Source organism: Vicugna pacos, chromosome 4 (assembly GCF_048564905.1).
Source record: "Vicugna pacos chromosome 4, VicPac4, whole genome shotgun sequence".
Classification (NCBI taxonomy): domain Eukaryota; kingdom Metazoa; phylum Chordata; class Mammalia; order Artiodactyla; family Camelidae; genus Vicugna; species Vicugna pacos.
In genome coordinates, this window is record NC_132990.1 from 62304241 (window position 1) to 62327984 (window position 23744).

At 48.8% G+C, this 23744-nt stretch overlaps 1 protein-coding gene across 5 annotated transcripts in view; it reads right to left on the reverse strand.

Annotated features, from left to right (window-relative positions):
- WHRN (whirlin) overlaps window positions 1-23744 on the reverse strand; it is an 80488-nt gene that overhangs the window by 48562 nt on the left and 8182 nt on the right. For all 5 annotated transcript variants that reach the window (XM_072959990.1, XM_015245379.3, XM_072959988.1 and 2 more), the window contains exons 2-3: window positions 7549-7767; window positions 1707-1832 (exon numbers count right to left, since the gene is read on the reverse strand). In XM_072959990.1, the coding sequence (XP_072816091.1) occupies window positions 1707-1832; window positions 7549-7767 (345 nt within the window). The remainder of the gene's footprint in view (window positions 1-1706; window positions 1833-7548; window positions 7768-23744) is intronic.

Genomic DNA, 23744 nt, shown 5'->3' on the forward strand with positions numbered 1-23744 from the left:
CTTCCGGGCTGCAAACAGCTGGATACATCACTGTATCCTTCCAAGGCAGAAAAAGGGCTAGGGAGCTCTCTGGGGTACCTTTTCTAAGGGCACTAATCTCATTCATGAGGCTCTATCTTCATGATTTAATCGCATCGCAAAGGCCCCACCTCCCAATACCACCACGTTGGGGGTTAAGGTTTCAACAAATGAATTTGGGAGGAACACATTCAGCCTATAACACAGGCACTCAATAAATTTAACCTTTATTGTTAATTTTGTCAGTTTGTTCCTCATATTTTCCTTTTTAGTCATCCTGAGAAAGAGATGCTATTTATTGTTATTACCTGGGAGAAGGAAGGGGAGCTCAGAGGGGCACAGGGACTCTCCGAGCCACACAGCTACCAAAGCAAAAGCAACCAAGCTGGGATCTGAGCCCGGTCTTCCCGACTCCAGCCCCAGGGCTCTTCCCAGTGTGCATGTTTCCTGAGAAACCCTGACAGATGCCCTGTCTCTCTGCCTCTCCAGCCTCACCCACCACGACGTGGCTCAAGGGGTCTCCTGACCACCTCGGATCCTCCACGAGCCTTCTTGTGGGCACAGAGAATCAGCTTCCCCTCCATTAGTAGGCATGCAAGGCCCTTTGCCTGGAAGACATACCCTCATCTTGTGCTTGTTCCCCAGGCCTCACAGGCACCAGTTGCCCACCTAGTCACACACGGTCAAACCATGTGGCTCCTTCAAGTAGACACTCCTGCAGCCCAGCCCCTTTACCCATCAGCCTCTCTCATCCCACAGGACCTGGCTCAAATGCCACCTGTTCCCAGGGTTACCGCTCCACCTCACTGCTGTCGTGGCATCCCTGCCACCAGGATTTAGCCCAGACTCATGCTGCCATTTATCTAGGTGATCTGTGTCCTGGGTCCAGTGTCCTCGAGGGCAGTCTCACTCACTGTCACCTCTCCCAAAGCTCTAAGCGAGTTCCTGGCCCTCCCCAGCAGCGGGTACACAGCAGCGGTTAAGACTGTGGGCTTTGGATTCAAAACTGTTGGGCTCAGATCCTGCTCTGCAACCCACTGGCTGTGTGACCTTGGGCAAGTCTGTTTAACCTCTCCATGCCTCAGCTTCTCCAACCAGAAAATGCAAGTAATAACAACCCACCCTACGGGACAGCATAAGGTTCGACGAGATGATATGAGTGAAGTCAATTACAAAAGCTGGGCACGCAGTTCGCCCTCTTTAAAATAGGAACTAATGCTATTATTTCAATAACTGCTGTTGCCTTGAATCGAACGCCAGCCCTGGAGCTGCCCGGTGCAACCCCACCCCAGCCGGCAGCTTTCCCTCCTCTTCCCTCTCCAGGTACCACAATAAATCCTGAAGCCAGGGCCATCACAGGCCATCAGCAATGTTTGCAAAACAGCAGCCACCAAGAGCGCAAGCTGGCCTGCTGCCCAGCACCACGTGGGAGGCTGCCCCACTCTGAGGATGGCTAGGAGAACTCGGGGAGCAGAAGTGGGGGGACGGCTCCTGCTGCTCGCTCTGAGCTGTGAACTGGCCAGGGGAGGGCTCCCAGCTGGGACTGATCCTTAGGGTGGTGCTGACTGCTCTGCTGGACGTCTGCTTGAAATTAGCTACACAGAGCTTCACACACAGGTCTTTCCCTCCCTCACCCCCACGCATGCAGCCCGGCACCCCCTTCCTCCCATAGAGTCAGGGCCTCTCACCTTGAGCCCGCTGCTTTCTGCTTCAGAGCCCGGGTCCACACCAGTGACATAAATGCCCAGGCCATACTCAGCTCCCCCACGGATGGTGAGGCCCAGGGACCGGCCGTCCCCCAGCACCAGGTTCACCTGCAGAGGGAGAGGAGACAGCATTCGAGGGCCTGGAGGGCACCATGAACTGCAGGGAATGGCAGGCTGCAGAGCTCCCTCTTGGACTCTGAAGGGCACACCGACTCCTGCCTGCAGGGTCTCCTGGAACATTCCGGTTTCTGCCCCACCTCTGCCTCTGACTTGCTGAGTGACTTGGGGAAGTCTCTCTCTGTCCCTGGGTCACAGTTACAAGTGCAGTAAAAGGCAGGCACTGAGGAGATGACCTCTAGGGACCCCCTGGTGCTAACACCCTAGACACTCCAGGTTTTCACGTGTTCTTCACACCACGGGGGCCACGGACTCTCTTGGCCTCCACTGGCCATCCTTGGCTACACACCCTTCAGTCAGGGAGTGCCCGTCAGACCCCAGGGTCTCCCCAGGTTCCCTCAGCTTCTATCTACCCTCCTCAGGATCAAAGCTGAGTCTAGGTTCAGGGTGCCACCACCTGCCACCCCAGGAATCTCCTGTCTTTCCAGGGGTCTCCTGCCTCCCTGGGGCTCTCCCCCCAACCCGGGGGTCTCCCACTTCCCCAGGCACTTCCTGCCTTCCTGGGGGTCTTCTTCTTCTTGGGGACCCCAAGAGAGCACAGTGTGACCGCTCACAGGAGAGGGAGGTGTCAGGGGTCCCTGCAGGCATCAGGGGAGGGCAAACGTCATAGAGTTAGGGAAGCCATCCAACCAGCTTTCTACTTCCGAAAAATCATTTATCCAAGAGTTATGAAGGGCCCTGCGCCACCAGGAGAAGACTTTTCCGATTATTATCTCATTTCATTCTTCAACCTCCCTAGGGGGCGGGTGGAGGTGCTAAAGACTTGGACAGACTCAAGTCCAAACTGACCAGGGGGAGACCCAGCTGTGTGACCCTGGGCAAGTTACTTCACCTCTCTGTGCCTCAACCGCCTCACCTATAAAATGAGGATGAAAAGTGTGTCTGCCTTATAAGGTTACTAGGGAGAGGATCAAACTGAGAGACAAATGTAGGCTCATCTCTGGCCCACAGTAAATGCTCAATAGTTAGTCATTGTTGGTTCTATTTTGCACACGATAAAACCAGACAAGGCCACACATCCACAGCTGGTGTCTACTGGCTGGCAGGCCATTGTCAGGAGAGAGCCCAGAATGACTCTTAAAGATATGGTTCTAAGACTGGAAACTCTGCGGCACATCAGGGAGGCCCAGCCCCGTAGGACAGTGCCAGGCGATGCTGCCCAATGGGGTGGTCCCAGCCCCTTAATCCAGACCCAGCCCCCTGGTTCTCCATCAGACAGGATGACTGCATGAGTAAGGAGAGCACCCGCGAGGCCCACATAACACACAGGAGGACCTGTGAGCAGTCACCCAGAAGTGTCAGAGTCTGGAGAACAGCAGGCACTGGGGACATGAGGTCAGACTTTGGAACAACTTCCCAGCCCCTCCTTGCCCGGTGCAGCTCCAGGGCTGGGATAGGTTGGAGGTGACCTGGGTTCAAGGCCCACCCTGGTCCCCCATCACATGCAGGTCTGTGTGTTTGGGAGGTGACACTGGTGGTTATGTGTGCAGGCACTGGAGAGACTGTTGAAGTTTAATCCTGGCATTGACCTCGCTAGGTGCGTTAACAATGGGCAAGTTACTCTGCCTCTCTGTGCCTGGGTTTTCTCATCTAAAAAGTCGGAGAGACAACCACACCTACTTTGCTGGGTGGCTGTGAGTGATGAATGGGTTTATCTACTTGGAGCACTTAGAGTCATGACACAGCAGAAGCACTTGTGAAATGTCAGCTGTTGTCATTATCTTCAGTGTCCCTCGAGCAAGCCATCAGGCTGAGCTTGGGCAGGTATGATCTGGGAAGAATGAGGAAGACATCCTCATGGGAGAGAGAGAACGTGGGCCCCTTCCTAGACTGGGACAGGCCATGCACACGTGAGCCATCACTGGTACTCTGTCCAAATGCTAACCGGGCCTCAACTCTGTGCCAGGCGTTGGGCTGCGCACAGATTCAGGGAAGAATCTGACTGGATCCCTGTCCTCAGAGGGGCCCCTGGGCTGGAGTGTTGGCTGTTGATGGCTGAGTCCCTCCCAGGAACTGGCTCACCTAAGGTCACAACCTCCTTGGAGCAGCTCCCATCCAATCACTAGTTGCCCTACACATCTCTTCCATCTGGATGTTCACCTGTATCTTTTATCATATCCTTTTATAATAAACTGGTAAACAGTAGGTAAACAGTTTTCCTGAGTTTCGTGAGTCACTTCAGCAAAGTAATGGAAGCTGAGGACCCACACATCAGGTGTCAGAAGCACTGTAAGTGTGATGTAAAGGAGAAACACAGAGGGAGAACTGCAGGGTTTTCTTATACACCAGACTTCACACCCAGTCCCAATGCCTCCTCTCCTCTATACCAAGCTGGGTCCCATCTTGTCTGCGTGGGAGCAAGAGACCACAGTGGAACAAGACTTGACGCTTGCTCATGGGCCAGTGATCCAGGTGGGAGGCGGTAGGGGGCGTCTGGGTCCTCCATTTTAATTCAGTCATTCATGTAATAAATACCGAGCAACTATACTGTGCCAGGCACTGACCCAGGCACTATGGGTGTACCAACGCACAGAACCAAGAGCCTCACGTAGTAGTCGGGGTAGTAGGCCCTGCCACTGTCTCCAGTCTCCAGAAGAGGAGATCAAGGCTCAGAGAGGTTATGTAACTTGTCCAAGGCCACACAGATGACAAGTGATGGAGCCAGGATTTGAACCCAGGCAGCCTGGCTCCAGTGTCTCACTCTCCCTTCCACACTGACGTTAACCCCCCACCGCAGATCTGCTCCAGTTTATTACACACAGAGACTACATCTGTACTACAGAGGCTGGGGTCAGCACAGAACAAGAAGCTGGAATGAGGAACAACTCTGTAGGCCTCGGAAAACGTGTTGGTGACTTGAGAGCAGACAGGTCTGATTCCCAGAGGAGCTACCTGCCATCTTCCTTTCCATTCCTTCCTTCAGCCTCGTGGGATGGTTTTCAGCCTTCAGAGTGGAGAAGAGCATTTCTAGCAAGAGCTGCAACACCAGAACCAATTTCGGTGGACAGCTTAGGGGGTTTCCAAGGGCAACTTTGCTATGTGTGATTTCTGCGTCACTACTGCCCTGAGAACTCATTTCCCTAGGAGGTGCGGCCCCACTGGGGTTAAGGGTAGGATTCTGGAAGTTTGGCATACAAGAAGTCCAGGAGTCTGGTCGTGGCTATTTGGACTATTAGAAGATGAGACCAGGCCGCTGGAGAGAAGAGTCAGACCAGGAGCCAGAAGTGAGCCTCCGGAGACATTTTCTTCAACAGGGAAATGGGGGTTCCACACTGTATCAGCAAGAGGAGGCCCAGGGGAGTGTAGAAGCTTCAGCCTGGAGCTGTAAAATCTGAGGGCCTCTCTGGTGTGGCCCAGGGTATTTCCTGCCTCCTGAGGTACCTGGGTCCTCCCTGGAGCGGAGTGTGATTCTCTCAGCCTCTGCCTTCTGCATTCCTACATAAGTCATTCCAAGACTCCTGGAGGCACCTTATGTCCTCCCAAGCCTCCCATCCACTCCACCATCCCAGTGACAGGCTTCTCTCTAAGCCTTGAAGGTGCCAAGCTCGTTCCCACCTCAGGGCCTCACGCACTGTCCTTGGTGCTCAGGACTTTCAGCACCCGGAGCGCTACATGGCAGCTCCATCTTCCTCTCTGGGTCTCGGCTCAGAAGTCGTCACCGCAGAGGCCCTCCCTGCCCACCTCAACTGCAGCAGCGCCTCCCTGCCCATCACTCTCTATCCTTGCTCCTGATTTTATTTCCTTCCATCAATCTTCACCACCTTATCTGGCTCAATTATGCTCATTTCTGGATTATTGTCACATTCCTCCTACGATCTCCAAGCTCACTTGGAAGCCTCCCCAGAGCAGGGCCTCATGTCTCTTATCCATTTCTCTATTCCCACCTCCCGAAACAGCGTCAGGCACACCACGGGTGCTCACCCGGTATGGACTGGCTCACTCAATGAGTCCTAGGTGCCGCAGTGCCTTCTGAGTCTCTAATTTTGCATCTGTAAAATGTGGGTAAGGACACCTACCCCACAGGTCAGTCACGAGGATTCAGAAAGATGCTGTAAGCACAAAGCCAGCACATGGCCAGCTCTTCATTGGCTATAATTACTACTCTAAGATCATGCCCTACACAGGGAATGGCTTGAGAAAAAGATAAAGCCAGTTCTCTGACCAACCCTGGAAGGCTGGCCTTGAAAATGACCCAGTGCCACAGGCTGTGCTGCTCTCTCAAGATTGTCAGAGAGCAACATCGCCTGGTGGGGTGGGGGGTTCGAGCCCACCTCTGCCACCAGTCAGCCCTGGCCACCTCGAAGACGCCCAGGCAGGCTCTGACGGTGCATACTAACCAGCTACCCCGCCGCCTCTCGCCTGGCACAGAATTCACTGCCACTTCCTGAGTATTGACATTTGAGCAAAGAACACAAAACACATTAAATAAATGTTATGGTCTTATCGACAGGAAAGAAGAGCTGAGAAAGAGTCTCCAGAGGCTCAAAGCCCCAAGCTGTGTCAAGGTCTTAAAACACCAGAGAGCTGCTCGCAGGAATTACTTTCCTGGTCCCAGGAGCAACCGTAGGGCTCAATGCAAACAGCACAGAGTGAACCTTAAAACATCAGGGGAACCATCTCATTCTTTCCTAAATTTTTTTTAAAGAAACAGTCATGGTCTTGGGGAGGAAACCTCTGGAGGGGGCATCTACTGATGCCCCTGGCCCTCTTCTTCAGGTTATAACACACCATAGTGCTTTGGGCTACAACCCCTCCCAGACTGGCCACAGTTGTGGTGTTTCTGTCAATCAAAGTGCACCTCTCCACCAGCCAATCAGGTGCTTCCTTGGAACATGAATCTTGAGGGGAAGGATGCAGAGAATAAAAATGGTGGGATCCCTTTCCTCCTGGAGGCTGCACCCTGAGTTCCCCAGCTTCAATTCTGGAGCTGCCTACACCCTTGTAAATTCTGACTTTGTGGAAAATGACCAAGACCTGTTTCTCATTTCTGTTCCTTAGAACCTGAGACCCACATAGCAAAAGGTTCCCTGTGGACCTGGGAGTCCTGGCAGCTGCGTTTGGCCATGTGCCTGGGTCTGGACCACTGAGAAGTTAAATCATCTCTAGTGTAAATCATCTGAGATTTCTCTGTCCCCCTTTCTGCTTGAAAGGCTGGATGGGGACTAGGCTTCAAGCATAAGGGGGCGGTATCCCAGAGGATGGCAGATGGAGAGCAGACCAGCCCCACCAGCTTAGACAGTCCCTTTTACTCTGCTATGTGAGGAGCAAGGGAAACGTAGCTTATTTAAATCACAATATAGGGAGGTGTGGCGTGGTGGGTATAGCTCAGTGCAGTCCTGGGTTCAATTCCCAGTACCTCCATTATATTAATTAATTATAGTATTTGGACTCTTCCGTTGGAGCAGCTTAGCCTGCACTGTGATATATGCTGCACAGGTCAAAAGGAAAAGCAAAGTAAACCCTTCAGTAGGGACCTGAGGGAGAGGGGAGGGCCAGAGCCCCAATAGAACCAAGCTCCTTCTTCCAGCATCTAAGAAGCTTCTCTGTTCTGGGTTTGGCAAGGAGAATGGGGTGGGGGGGCAGCCTTCCACCTGTGCCAGCCCTCCACCTCCAGGAGGCCTGGTTTGGCCAAGGCCGGGCAACTCACCTTTTTCTCATCCCCGCCTTGCAGGAGGTGTAGGGTGCTTCTCCGATCACCCTCGTGCTGCCGCAGGGTGCTGCCATGGGGCTGGGGCAGGCCTGAGGGCGGGGAGATGCTGCGGCCCTGAGGGTCCACCCAGGTGTAGATGTGGTTGGTGACGTAGCCGCCAGGGATGCGCCCCGCTGAGTACACAGACAGCATCAGCTTCTTGGAGCCCTTGAGGGCCTAGAGAGACAGAAAGACAGATGCACAAGTTAGCAGGGAAGGGCACAATGATGGACACACTCCTATTATCCAGAACTTGCCTCTTCTCAGGACCCCGCACGTGGAGGAGGAGACCAGGTCCTAGGTCTCTTCCCTCTACTGGCCCTCAGGTTTGTCCTGTGGAAGTGAGGACATCTGTCCCAGCACCCCACCTCTCCAATCCTGAAGTGGTCCAAACACAAGAAATAGGACCTCTTAGCATACCCGTGCAGAAAAGAGCTAACAGAGCAGGCTCACAACTGCATTCTTATGAAGGCCTGCTGGACTAGCCTCTGGGAGCTTGGATTCTGAGTATTCTCACCATTCTTGAATTGATAAGGGTGGCTCACCATGGACTATTTGTGCAAACCGGGGCGGGGGGGGATCTGCAATGTGGGTATAGGCAGAGATGCCTACCTGACTAGCACCAGTTAAAGACCCCTGGCAGTGAGTCTCTAACCAGCATCCCTGGTAGACAAGACTTCACATGCGTTGCCATAACTCAGAGCCGGAGGAATCAAGCTCACCCTGTGCGCTGCACAGGGGGAGGACTCCGAAGCTTGTGCCTGGTTTCCTCCAGACTTGGCCCCGCGTGCTGTTCCCCGTGCTCACTGTGCTGTGTATCCTTTCCCTTAGCCGCGAGTACAACCGTACGCTGAATACGTGAGCCCTTATGGAGCCTAGGGGTGGCCTTGGTGACCCTGATAAAATACTAGACAAGAGAGTCAAGAGATAAAAATCCTGGTAACCATGGTAGCTTAACAATTATAAATGGCTGTATGTATGAGACACTCTGCTCTGTACCTGACCTGCTTTATCTCCTGAAATCCTCACGGAATCCGATCTTGTGGGGGAGGGGTTCCATGACTCGGCTGAAGAAAAGGAGGGAAATGACCTGCCCACACAGCTAGTAAGGGGTTTCTTGGGCACAGCAACTAATTTTCAGTGTAGATACCACCTTTGCTCAACAGTTTCCAGCCTGGAAATGATACAGCCAGAGGGAGAGGTGACCCCACACTCCGTGCCCTGAGGGCGGCCATATTGCTTTCCCATGATGCACCTGTAGTGAAATGAAGCCGCATCTTCCGGCAGACGGTCACTTAGCACTGGGATTACCAGCAAACGCACCCCGAAACCGAGGGCTTTAGGGTCAGTGATATAATACCTGCACGTGTCAAAGTTCATGCTGCTGTTAGAATCACATTTTACAATCATTCCAAAGCATTAGTAATGCCATGAATGTGTGATATATTTGAATGTTAAGTGGGGTCAAAAGCAACTAAATCACATCTTACAGTATGATCTCAGTTAAGAGAAAAAAAATCACACTGGGAAGAAAAGAAAATGAAACTGAGGAGTAATGTGCCAGGATGCCTGCAGCGCTTCTCCCTGGGTGGCAGGATTATGGGTGATTATTATTTTGTCCTTCCTGCTTCTCAGTATTTTCCAAATGTTCCAGAATGGAGGTATATTATGTTCACTACCAGAAAACAGCAATATACCTAAAAGGGGAGGGTAGCACTTAGCTCTTTGGTCCCCTCAAGCTTGCCTGCATCTGCGGAGCACTGGATTCTACTGACTCCTTGGTTCCCTCTCTGTCTCTCTCGACAGATGAAAGGGGCCAAGGGCGGAGCTTTCAAGGACAGTGGGGAGCCCTGGCTGGGCAGGGCTGCCGGACGAGGACACTCAGCCACAGGACTGGACACTCTAACATCTGAACCTCTCCCAGAGCAGGAAGGGAGAGCTGGGAGGGCCCCACACTTCCACAGCTAAATGCCAGTCTCTGGTGGAGGGATAAGAGGCTGGCAGCTCTCCAAAATCCTGCTTTTAAAAAAGATTTCTGAGAAGATGAGCAGAGAAAGATTTACACTGTTCTTTTAGTATGCTCTGGGACTCCCCTGACAGAACAGCTGGGAAAATAAAACCTCTGTGAAGTCTGAGATGCAGGATGGAGTCAGCTGGAGACCAAGTGGGCTTCTGCCGGCACTTGGGGCATGAGCAGCATCAGCAGAAGCCACTGCGGCCTCTGGGTGGTCTTCCTGACCCCTATTCCCTGCCCACTGCCCCCTCCTCCATAACAGCACTTCTTGAAGCTTTGAAGCTGCTCCAACTGGCCTGCCTCTTCCCTGCTCCCTTCCTGGGGGCAGACTGTGAGTCTGAGGCCCATCATTCATTCAATAAGGGCTGACTGGGCCTACTGTGTGCTGGCCTGGAGAGAGCAACGTGGGTATATCTTCATGCCACCTGCAGCCTGGAGAGAGACAAGGCTTCACCAGGTGCACAGTAGGTCCTCATAAAAACCTGATTGACCTGATTGAGTGAGAAAGCACGTATGTGGCCTCCAAAGAAACCATAATGTGCACAGGCATCATCCTGCAGCCACCTCCCTCATCTGATCTGGAAGGCCATGCTAGAATCAGGAAAAGGGGAAGGCAGGTAGAAAGAACGAATGTTGTAGATTTGGGCAGACCTGGACGTAAGGTGCCTCTGTCACTGGTTGGTCGGGAGTCCTGGGGCCAGCTGCTTCCTCTATCAAAGCAGCACACATGCGATGGGGACAATGCCCAGCTCTAGGGGTTGCATAGGTTGAAGGAAACTGCACATGGAGTCTGAGCCTTTGCACACAGTGGGGGCTCAACATGCAGGAGAGCCCACTCCCCTCTCCTTCCTGGAGTGTCTGCAGTGAGAAGGGAAACCAAGTGTAGAAAAGCATTGCCCAAGGAGGAGTTAAAAAAAAAAAAGGTGTCTGAGAGAATGAAAACCAACGCACAGTGCATGATTTGTATTCTGTATCGCTGGCAATAGTGGCATTCTCTTGGTCAGTTCTATAAATAGGCAAGCGGCAACCTTGAGAAGGGAGAGGAGGTTAATGCCTTCAATGAGAACACCATAGAGAGCTGGCGCCGCAGAGGGCCTGGGAGGTCACTGAGTCTCCCATGCGCCTCCTGACACCAATACAGTACAGAAGGGGACCCTGGAAATCTGAGGTGGAAGGGACAGACAGGGTAGAGCCCAGACACAGGCGGCCAGCCCTGGGCAAGCCTCTTCCCCTCTGTACGTCAGTTTCCCCATCACATGCCTAGGAGACCAGAAAATCTGATGGCCACTCAAGCTTAGGCCATTCCAGAACCTCTGCTATTGGCTCTTTTGGGGGGTAAATAAGGGCTTTCATTGGGTCCTGGAGAGCAAGAATACCATCATCCCCTGCTGCCTTTTTTATTTTTCTGGCAAAACTGAAGAAACACGAGATTCCTGAGTCAGCACCTTCCACATTTAAGCAGGCTCTCGGAGTAACGGTCTCAGTGCAGGGGCAATTAGAACCCAGTGGGAAGGGCTCCATCCATTGCTCTTTGACTAAACCGTGTGTGTGATTCTGGAAAGGTGAGGAGGAGGAGGGGATGGTCTAGGAAGCTGGCTTCTACTTTCTTATTGCCTTCTTGTCTCCTTTCTTTTTTTTTTTAATGAACAATTACTTGCTTATTTTAAAAAGGTGTCACTAAAAAAAAAAAACGGGGGTGCAACTAAACGGAGGGGTTAATTCCTGAAGAGAGCTGGCCAACGCTTTTTCGCCCTGATGATCCTTCCACGAGCTTTCCACACTCACTCGCCATCGCCACCCTGATCCCTGAGGCTCAGACCATCTGGGAGAACAGTGTGGTCCTCGCAACCGGTTAGATGCACCCAGCCATTCAATTTACAGAGCTAGTGGCTCCCCTGACCGGTGAGCCTCTGTAGCAAGCAGCCTGACGCAGCAAGGCAAACTAGAAAGAGCTCTGGCTGTGAAACAGAGACCCAGGCTTGTCCTCATTGTGTCACTGTACTGCTGGGTGGCCTGGGACTATGTCCTCCTCTTGCTGGGCCTCAGTTTTGCCAACTGGTAATGAGAAGATTGGAATCACTGATAAGGTCCTGCCCCAAGTTAAACTTCAATGTCTTCTGGCTCATTGCTGTATTTAGAAGAAAAGGAGTTGCTACCAGGTCCTTGACCAGATCTTGAACCTTGGGCTCTGAGGTTCCATATCAGTTGGGAGGGATCAAAAGGGTTTAAGAAAACACCTGAAGGGCAGATGGAGCATCTCAGGTGTGGCAGGAGGCACACCTCAACTTGGCACTATCATCGGCAGCAGAAGGACCTTCAAAGGGACCTGAGGGCTGGGGAGACACTCTCCAATGGGACTACGACTGTGTGTCACTGCTCTTTGTAGAGGCCGATGTGGGTGGTAAACCACACCCAACAGCTACCTTAAAGCAGCCTGCATTCTCTGCCTGTGCCTGTTGGTGAGTGTCAACCACAATCCTCTCCTGCTGCAACAACCTGCAGAACCAGCCAGTCTCCTGAATCAATTATCAGCTGCACCACCTCATACAAGTTACCAAACCTCTCTGTTCATCTGTTTCTCCCCTGTAAAATGAAGATCTCTTTTCTACTCTCTCTTAGGTAGAGGGACCCTTTTAGTACAGTGCCTGATACTTACGAGTTCAATGAGCTACGGCTAAAATAACCCCATGAGATGCAGGGAAAAGTCCATGGTGAGCAAGAGCTATTATGAGAGCACTACACTCCCCTGCTTATCACGTATTTACTGGCAAAAGCATTCTGCCAAGTCAGATCACAGAGAAATCTCAATCTGACCTGGCAGATGGCATGGCTAAGACACTGCCCATGACCAGATGACTCCTCAGGCTGCGTGCTATGATTGTGGAAATGTAAATTATATGTGTATGTCTTTAAACCTAGTAACTTGCTACTTGGATTAGTGCTCTCAGGGGCAGATTTGCCTCACTCAGCTCTTCAGAGCTGACTCTTAAACCCCAAATTAACAGACCAGGGGACACAATTCTCTGCTCAGCAGAAGAGGAATAGACTAGAGATGGCCACAGTGGGAGGGGACTGAGGGAGATTTGTTAACATGGTAGATGCACACATGCTCCCGTGTTCAGACACATGCGCCAAAGTGCAAGCACAAGGTCACAAGACCATCAGACTATTGTCCGGAGGGGCGTGGACATAAGAAGTGCTCTGGAAAAGTCTTAAGAAAGGACACATAATGGTGAATCATCCAGCTTATTTCAGGGCAAGGTTTTCTCTTCTCGGGAACACAAACTCAGGAAAGGGAGGTGGTCTAAGACCTAGATTAGTGATGGGGAAGAGAGGAAAGGATGATGCTGGCCTGCTCTTCCTGACCCCCCCCCCCCGCTTGCCTATATGGGCTTTGTGTTCAGACTCACTGGGCACCGATCCTGACTCTGCTGTTGGCTTGCTGTGTGACACAGAACAAATTTCCTAACCTCTCTGTGCCTGTTTCTGCATTTAAAATGTAACTGTCATAAGGATCACCAAGAGAATGTAAACTACCTATACAGTACCTGACACGTAGTAGGTACTAAATGCATGTGAATCCTCTTCCTGAGTCTGCCAGCTCCTTTTCCTGAACAGAAGCTCTAGAAATCCTCTAAACCTCTCATCTACACGGACACAAATACATGAGCAACTCTAGCCTCTCCCTCCCAGCTTTTCTCCTCCTGAGAAAAGTCTTTCTTTCCTTTAATCCACACTTCCTCAGGTCAGCCCTGCCTTTGACACTCAGCCCCTTTCCCACCACCTCCAGGAAGCCTCCCTAGATAGTGACTAGCTCTCCTTCTCTGAGAGTACTGGCACACTTCTGTGCTTGTTGCCATCTGCCCTGTAGGCTCACGTTCACAATTCTGTCTCTAAGACTACGAGACAATTTCCTGGAGACACGTTGCATGTTCTGTTTTCTTTATACCCTCTCCTTGCTCCTCCTTCACTTACCTACCCATTCATTCATGTCATTCACTTGCTCACTCATTCAAGATATTTACTGGGCTTTCTACATGCCAGGCAGCCCCCAGGGATTTGTTCAACTGAGGCCACAGAAAGAGCAGTGCCCTGGACTGGGGCTCAGGCAGCCTGAGGTCACCATCCTATGCTTCTCCACACTTGTGTGAACATACACACCTCAGACACACCTGGAATTTGGAGAGAGAAGCAGAAGACGGAGTGGTTAAGAGCCAAGGCTCTGAAGCAGGGCTGCAAGGATTCCCATCCCACCTCTGCCAGCTGCCAAAGATAACCTTGGACAAGTTACTCAACTCGTCCATATCCCAATTTCCCAGGCATAAGACAGGGTAATAGTATTATTTCACAGGGCAGTTGTGAGGATTAATTAGTTACTGTACATAAAGTGTTTAGTGTCTGGAGCATAGATAAGAGGTCAGAAAGGTGAGGTATTATCATTATTACAGAGAACCCAGAGTAGAAGTCTCAACCCACCATCCATGGTAACCACTGATACATCTTGGTGTCTGTCTTTCCTGACTTGTTCTGTGCATTTTACAAACACGTGATGTACATACACTAAATTGTTGTCTGAGGTTTACATAAGTTGACTCATACGTTTTATCACCATATTTTTTTTTCCAGCAAAAAATGTATGTTGAGGACCTTTCCTCAAAAGAACATCTCTTTCTGCTCTACATCGCATTCCTGGCAGAGATGCACCACCACTGAGTTCTCACTGCCAGACTGCTGGACATTTGCATTGTTTCTCAATGTTTGCCAGCACGAGCAATGCTGCGATAATATAGCTGCACACGCACCTTGGAGCACACGCGCACCTAATTCTCTACACCAGAGAAGTGAAATCCCAGGAGCAGTAGGCCGTCTTTTTTTCATTTGCAACCCTGTCCCTCTCTGTGTAGTTCCTACAACTACCTGCAGGGGGCAGCTCTATGACACCTAGGCCTATAGAGGGCCTGAATCCTACCCGCGGCCCTGTGGATAGAACCGGGTGAGGGCTTTCCAATCTTTTCCCAAAGCAGAGCTTACTCTGGAGCAGGGATCCATCCTCCTTCATACCTTCTTCCACAGGCTCCAGGTATCTCCTACTATAGGCAAGTCTTGGCTCAATCTTCCAATTCCATCTGGGGACTGAATTATTGCAAAGCAACAAAATAAAAGGTAGGCTTAGGGGGAGGACCCCCGCAAGAGTTTTTCAGTGAAAGGTACATTCACTTAAAAAACGACTCCCAGACAAAGTTCCACGTCTTCCTAACTATGAGACTGCAGGCAAGTTCCCTAAGCCCTCTGGACCCTAGCTTTCTCACCTGTTCAAGGGGGCTACTAATGCCTACCCTTACTGAGTCATCGTGTGGACAAAATGAGGACAGACAAGGTAAGGTACACAAAGCATCTTGCACTGGGCACGGCGCATAGCAGGTGCCTAGCAAATGGTGGTTAATATCATCGGTAACAGCAAAATTAGAGTGATGACCACGCACTCTATTCTATCCACTACACATGTGAAGAAAGAGCCTCTGGGTGGTGAAGTGTCTTATGCAAGGTCACAAAGAGGATAATAGGCAGGATTTGGATATGAATCTTAGACTCTCCAAATTCATGTCTGTCTTACCAGGTCAAGAAGGTTCAGATAACACATGGCCAATGCTACTTCTTGGCCTCACAAGACAGGCAAGGAGAGGGTCTGAAGAGGGGGTGTGGTCTTACAGGCTGTATATAAGTGAGAGGCCCTGGACTCTGAGCCCTGAGCCGATCCCAGATGCAACCACATGCCCTGGAAAGACCCTCCCCATTCAGCCCCACTTTGAGGGAGGACAGAGATTGTGTGGACTGTCTGCCCCAGTGTTTTAATATCATGAGAAAGTAAAGCCTGAATTAGCACTCTTGTCTTCAGAGCTCCTTCCTCTGCACCATGTTTTTATCTGTGTTAATTATTACCTTTTACAGGGACCACTAACTGCAATAGCTCCCCAGCCTCCAAAATCAGTCTCTACAAGGCTGAACATCATTTTACTTTTTTAAAATTTATTTTTCTTCACTTGCTTTATTTTTAAATTAAAAAAAAAATTCCCCTTAATGGAGGCACTGGGGATTGAACCCAGGACCTCATGCACGCCAAGCATGAGCTCTGCCACTGAGCTCCACCTCCTAATCCCCCAGACATCCTCTTAAAATGCAAGTGGACCCTGCCCCTGTCCTGCTCCAAACTCTATCAGTGCATCTCACACCTGTGCAGCTGGTCCTGCTGCCTGAACAGCCTCATCTCCTGCCCCTCCACCTGGCCTTTCTTATAGTAACTATCAAGCACTCCAAGCTATTTGCACATGCTGCTCCCTGTCCCCGAAAGTACATATCTCGATATATTTACTTAAACAAGTGATTATTTTATCAACATTTTCCTCAATAGACAGAGAAGGCAGGAGGTTCTTCTGGTTTGGTTGCAGATTTATTAATAAACGTGAAAGACAGGAGATCGTGGGTGGCTCCACGTGAAATGAGAGACAATGAAAAAATGCAATGACAACTGCTTTCCTTCTAAAATTGACCTCCTTCCTCTTGAAATTGACTGCCAATCAGGAATTTTACCTCTCCTGAAGTACCAATGAGTTCTCTAATAGAATCTAAAAAAAATATTAATTTCCCTTTTTGCTCTGGTTGCTAGAAAGCTCAGAATTCCACTTAAATATGAAATACTATTCCTATAAAGACACCACCTCTCTCTCTCTGTCTCTCTCTCTCTCACACACACACACAACACACATACATATACTTCCCAATATGGTTTCTGATCTCTCTGCCTTTTTCATGATATATTTTTTAGGTTAAGTCACTCAGTTATTTTTGAAGTAGGAAGCAATATTAATTAAAAATATATTAACAAATAAGTAAATGGGATAAATGGGATATGCAGAGGATAAGGAGGGTGTTAAATCACACCAATCACAGAGGAAGTGCTCAATAAAAAATTGCCAAGTGGATGAATGAATGCTAAACCACATCTCAAGGATTAGATATCTTCTAAATGCAGTTGGAAGCAGAGATGTTTTTCACAGACACTTGGACAATAACTCTGCTTTCTCATCCCATCTCTCTCCCTCCGCTTCCCAGAAATACTTAGCTGCTGCTGACTTTGGTCTAAGAAGGAATGTCATTTGTAAACATCCCCTTAAAGTCCAAAATTATTTGTCTTTATTGTTGTGGAATGTTGACATAAGCAGGCAATAGTATGGTAAGAACCCATTATATTGCCAAGAAAGGGAGGAGGGGGGTGTACATTGCAGGGTCCCTGACATCTGTGTGCCCATCAGGGGGCCAGGATCTGAGGCAAAGCTGAGCCGCGACATGGTCCATCTGCTTTGGCTCCTCGTGGCCACCTCACCTCCTTGAGCTGCTGGATCCCAGGGAAAATCAACTGGACTGCAGATCAGCTGTATGAGCCCATCCAAGACCCCCTCCTAGAAACACAGCTCCACTTAAGGACCAGGAAGCACCACGACAATGTACGTACAAAGCAAAAATGAGAGGAAGAAGGTAATTAAAGCACTGTGGAAACATGAATAGAGATAAAGGCCAGGGGAGATGGCAGAAAAGGGATGACTAGTTAAGGAGGGTGGGAATATCCACATCTTCTTTCCCCCTTTGCAGTTTTCTTTAATGATGTTTAAATTTGCCTTAATTTGGGTCTTAGTTAGTAGATTTTCAAAAATCAACTGTTAATTCCCTCCAATCTCTTTTCTTTATGAATTTGACCTTCTCCAAAGGCTCACTGTAAAGATACAGAAGGAAACCTTTGCCCCAGTGCTGGGAATGCCAGGATCCCAGAGGCTGGAACCGGGACCTGACATTTGAAAGCCCCTGCTCCCCAGTATCTTTGGTCCTAAGTGTCTTAGTGAGTTAAGACTGTGAGAAAAAGAAAACCAGGAAGAATCAGAGAGAGGGGAAAAAAACGGTTGTCCTTGAGGATGATGCCATGAGAAATTTACAAGATAGTGACAAAGTGACTATCCCTTTGCAAAACAACTCAGAAGATGAGGACAGAGCAGATTCCAGAAAGATATTGATTCCTTTTAAATGCAATTCTTCAATTATCCACTAAGCCTGGCTTTTAGTCCCTTATAATTTAAGTAAATGGCTGTTCATATGTTCTTTTAAATTTTGTCTCTGTATTCTTTTCTTTTTTCCTTTAAGGAAGAACTAACAAGATTCTTGAAGTCATAAATATAATCACAAGATGAGCTTTGATGGGTTTGCAATGGAGTGTTTTTTTGTCTAGAATGAAGGACCATAGCACATCCATCCATTAGGAACATCAGTTTATATCAATACTATTTTCTCAGTGCATGAGTGAATACATGTGTGGGGAGTATTCTCACTGACTCTCCACATTCCTGTCCCTCCTCTTTTTCTGTGCATTCTCAGTTAACACCAGGATGGCCTTCCAATTTAATTCACCCTTAGACTGAAGAATCTGAATTCAAGGTGGATGAATCCCAGCAGATATGATAAAGAAAAACACTGACAGATTTGATGATACAGAAATGTAAAATTATTGTGATTACATGGGCACGTGGAGGGAGGGTATAGCTCAAATGGTAGAAAGCATGGTTAGCATGCATGAGGTCCTGGGTTCAATTCCCAGTACCTCCTCTGAGCATAAATAAATAAATCAATCTAATTACCTCCCCCCACCAAAAAAAAAAAACAAAGGCATAGGACATCAAAAAGTTGTACACCAAAAATAAGTATATTACATGTGTATTATATACGTATATATGTATATAATATGTATGTAATATATAATATTGCATAGGATGTATATTCTGTACATCGTATATATGCATATACAGCTTTACAAACAATAAACATGCAGAGGGGTTCAACTTCACTATTTAAATTATGCAAATTAGAGTAGGATACATTTTGTCTATCAGATTGGCAAAAGTGGAGAAGAAATGCAATAACCAGCATTGGCAAGGCTGAGGAAAAATGAGGCATCGCATACGCTGCTAATGTTGGGAAGAGGGACTGTAAAAAATCAAACTCTTCCCCAAGAGCACTTTGGCAATAGTTACCTAGGCCTTAAAAATCTGCTTGTCCCCTGAACCAATGCCACCTCTAGAAAGACAGCCCAAAGACTTTTTATTAGAGATGTGCTTAAAGATTAATGTGCAAGGATGCTAAAGTAGCAATACGGATAATGCTTTTTTTTTAAAAAAAAAAAGCAGTATGATACATCATGCAATCTTTAAAAATCATGTTCTAGAAACATTTATCAAGGCAGGAAAATAGTCTTGATGCATTTTCTGGTGAAAAAGGCAAGCTCTAAAACCATGTTCAGAACGGCAGTTTCGTAGAAGGCTCCCAGTCCACATTTACACACAGAGGCAGACAGGGGACTGCGCAGACAGGAATCAAACTATCCACAGTGATTGCTTCTGGGTGGAGGGGATTGTCAAGATTTGGGGTTTTTTTCCTTTGCGTTTTTCTGGGGTTTCTAAGTTTTCTAAATTGAATCCATATCTCTTAGGTCATTAACACACACACACACACACACACACACACACACACACACTTTTGTTTGGGGGGGATAATTAAATTTATTTATTTAGTTTTAGAGAAGGTGCTGGGGATTGAATCCAGGACCTTGTGCATTGAAAGCATGTGCTCTACCACTTGAGCTATACCCACCCCCTCCCCACGTTTTAATTTTAAAATCCCAAGCAGACTCTACTCCTTGTGTTTCCTATGACCCAAACACAATGGCCCTTTGATCCATCCAGGCTGCGATGGGGCCGCCAGCCGCCTTTTACACAAGGCCCAGCAGACTCTGTCCTCGTCCTGCCCACATGGCAGACAGCGAGACAGATTCGAGACTTCACCATTCAATGAGATAATTTCATACGTTACAGGTTTATCCTCATGGGGGTTGAGTTGAGGTCACAGTTATCTATTAAGGGAATTTCCACAGACAATGTACAAAATAAAATCCTGACAAAGGTCAGAGCATGGCAGGAGAGAGAAGGGAGACGGACAAGGAACAGAGGCAGAGCGTGCCCAGCACCACCTCTGCACCTGACGTCCAGTCAATGAAATGCAGAGAGCTCGCGCGGGAAAGGGCAGGGCGGCCATGGCCTGTGTGGTCTGGTTCCTCATGGCTTTTCTCGCCAAACGGGAAAAATTGGGGAAGAAACATACACTTACTGAACCTCAGCTCTGGCCAGCACCATGGCTGTACAGCCCACTTCTTGTTAGAAGCTGTCAAGAGCAGTGCTTTGGAGGCAGAAAGACCAGGGTGCACATCCTGGTCCTGCCACCTCCCACCTGCGTGCAGGTGGCCTGTCACTTCCTCTTCCCGATGCTCAGTTTGGTCTCTCCAGGGGGGGTTGGTGAAAAGTCAGTGTGAAGCAGAGCTTCCGGTGGCAAACAGAAGACCCTCCATGTAGCCAAATTTATTAGTGTCCTCAGTATTATAAGCTCTTAAGCATCTTGTATGTGTGCGTGTTTTTTTTTTACCAGGAAGAACATCACCTGGTAGGAAAATAGACTCCAATACACCAGGGTGAACACAGTAGGTGATCGTTCATTGTTCAGATTAATAGATGTGCCCTGTGCTTTAATGCATTACCTGCATGGCCAGTGACACACCCATTCGAGAGATGAGGAAATTGAATGGAGACGTTAACTTGCCCACCATTTAACTATTATCCCCATCACACTTTTATTGAAGAGGAGTCTAAGAATCAGAGAGGATAAGAAGTCATTTAAGGCCTGATAGGTACAAAGTGGCAGAGCCAGGCTTCGAACCCAGGGCGTCTGTCTCCAGAGTCCAAGTTCAAGCAGAGTGGGACGTTGCCTGTCTCTGGTGTTGGGGTGATGGACGCATTCCTTCAAATCAACAAAATCTGAGTTTAAATCTCGGCTCTGCCACTTTCCATCTTTGTGACAACAGGCAGGTGGAAAATTCTTTGCAATTTTGCAAAATGAATTGATGAAAGTGGTACCTACCTGACAAGGCTGTTGGGAGGTTTAAGTGAATTTAAGCATACAAAGGTTATTACTGTTCACAGAGCAACACTAGGAAACAGATAACCTGTGTCAGGACAGAGAGAAGGAGGCCACTACCTGGAGGAAGCTGAGGGGAAAAGAGAAGGCTCCCCACAGGTGGGTGGCAGGCCTGCTGGGAGGATGCACTGGGGCCATGGGTGTCAAAGGGTGGGGAGAAACAGAGTCTTGTTTCAGGGGTGGGGGGGCATGTTGCTTGTCTAGCCAAGTGTGGGTGGCACTTGGGAACAGCGGGAGAAAAAGACTGCGGGTAAAGGGGGATCGGTTCATGAGCAGCCAAATGTCAGGATGAGGAGCTTGGCGTCTGCCCCATGGGCTCCCAGCTCCAGTGCGAGGCACTAGGCAGGGCATGGCTCAATCAGACTCAGGTTTAGGAAGTTCACCCTGCCTCTGGGATGCAGAATGGACTGGTGGGCATATGAGCAAGACGGGAGACAGAGAGCGAGGAGGCCTCGGCAGTTGCCAGTGGCAATGGCGGGGAGGACTGGTCTGAGACCTGCTCGGGGAGAGGTCAGGCCCAGAGACCCTAACCTCACCAGGGCCGGTGCAGTCCCCAGTGGGGACTGTGGAGAAGAGGAGCAGGGCAAGGTTACTAACTTGGGAAATGTCCATGATTTGCGGGTGAGTGGAGAGGTGCCATCAGAGGGTCAGAGATGAGCCAGCGCTTCCAGGGCAAATAAAGGTTGTTCTTAATACTGGAGAAGAGCTGAAAATAGAAATAAAATAAATAAATACACTAAAGGGAGGCACAGATCCTGTTTAGAGACAACATAGCTAGAAGATGGGTGAAAAGACGGACATTTGGAGGAAGAGAGGGAGGAATTTGAGGGCGATCTGAACATCTTGACCTACTCAGTAGACTTCAAATCTCAGGATCTGGAAAGACTCTTAGAAGGGGGAGAGTTAGGGAAAATCTGGGAGAGGTTTCGGGCCCTCCAGGAAGAAAGATGGGGGAGGCAGGAGAGAGATGAAGCAAAGGATAAAGGTCTGCTGGGTCCAGACACACCGAAGGACACCACACCCTCCATCTGGGGCCAGGAGGATGAAAATGGCAGAAGGGGGACCCCTCCCCAGGGACTTCTGCACGAAGCTTCCTTGCCTACATGGGAGGTTAATTTCTCATAGCTGGACAACTTTTCTTTTCTCTTCTTAATCAGAAACTTCTTAATGAAGCCTAGCACACCATTCCAGAAGTGGTTCAAATAAATTACAGGAGTTTTTCTCAAGTGCAGATGCCCATGTTGTCAAATCACCTCTTTCACCTGCATTAATTGCTTAAATGGGTTCTGGAAACAGCCAGCTCCTCTGCTGCCTCATCAGGGCCCCTGGGGAGCCCATCAGGGAAGGAGGCTGGGGAACACGGCTGGGGATGCAGCTGATGGAGGGGACAAGGCTGTCACATCCTGGCCTCTGGGCCGTGCATCTGTCTCACCTCCCCACATTTTTAAGGGAGGTCAGAGCACGCGATTCCATCCAACCCCTGGGCTTGATTAATGCTGCAAAAAGGAAATGTAGGTACCAACACCCAGATAGGAGTAATTACAATTTTTTGAGTATTTATTTCTTTTGTTTTTAATATAATTAAAGTGTATATAACTTAATTTTTAATGATGGCTTTGTTTAATAGCCAGCTCACAAAATTCCTGGAAATTTTTTTTGAGTAATTACATTTTTAAAGAAACTCTGTCTATGTGGGAATATTGACTACATTCAGTAAATGACTCTGCAATTCAAGCAGCTATGACCAATCACGAGGGCCCTGAGTCCTAGCATTTCCTTCCAATGGTACTTTTTTTTTTAATTAAACAGGTATAACAGAAAACTTTCAAAACCAAGCAAATGCAATCAATAACATTTTTCATCTCAATGTTTGCAGTGGGACCTCCACGGCTTTATTTCCCAAACTTCTGATGTGCAGCGGCGTCAGTGACCTGCTTGTGAGGACAGTGAGCCAGGCTCACTGGTGGGGGAGTCTGAGTCACAGAGAGACAAAGGGATCCCTCAAGGTCACAGCCAAGTACACTGGTAAATGAACACAGGCCCACCTCCAAAAGGTAGCTCTCGGATACAGACCTCCCTTCCCTTGATTATCCAATATATTAGCTGACCTTGTACATCTGGAATCGTGCTCCCAAACAGATAAGGACGGGGACAGGGTAGATCTGCCTCTCTGACCAAGTCTTTCTGTGGATAAATGGCAGGTAGGGCAGAGTTGGGGGCAGGGATCCAAACCTCAGAGCTGTGAAGACTCGCCTGAGGGGGCTTGTTAATTCTTAGGCAAAAGCTGCACTTGTGAATCAGCACTTCTAAGGCTCTGGGTATTTGGAAACACCCTTTTGATGTCACTTTACTATGTTCCTCCCTGCAGCCTGCAGCTTTGGAGTCCCGTAAAGAGGACATCTTGGGACTTGTTTATGGGAAGCTGATATATTTGCTTTGCATTCAAAGTTGAGAGGATGCTGATATTATGAAAACTCAGGTAGAGAGGAAAAATAACTATGAAACTGGCTGCCAGCTGAAGCAAAACCACAGCCAATTTAGCAGAAGGAACACAAATTCTCAAAGGGGGTAGGAGGCAAAGGGGATGAGACTGGAAAAGGAGAAAAAATAAACCCGTTTATGCATTCTCAAATAAAGCAATCTTTGAAGCATATGTGTGATTAGCAGGAACTTGGCCTTCACTCGAAATGTTGAGGTTTCCTGAAAACTGAACAGGGCTTTTGTTTTTGTTTTTGTTTGAAGGAAAAACCAGAAGATATATCTCACCCAAAATTGGTTCATTGATTGCTTCAAAATGCATAAATGATTCTATTTGGGCTTCTCAGACATAGTCAGGCTGCAGAAGTAGCCCACTTCTGGGACTGTGTGACAAATGAAATAACCGAACAGCCATGGGGGGTGGGGGGAGTCTCTCAGGGTGGCCTGAGGCTGCAGTGGACAGAAAACAGCTGTTGCCCGCCAAGTCACAGACCACACTTTTATTTCGAGGCCTTTCACTAAAATAGTATTTGAGGGTTTCCGACTTACCAAATGTTTTCGAACCTATTAAGTCATTTGACCCCTACAGCCATTCTGG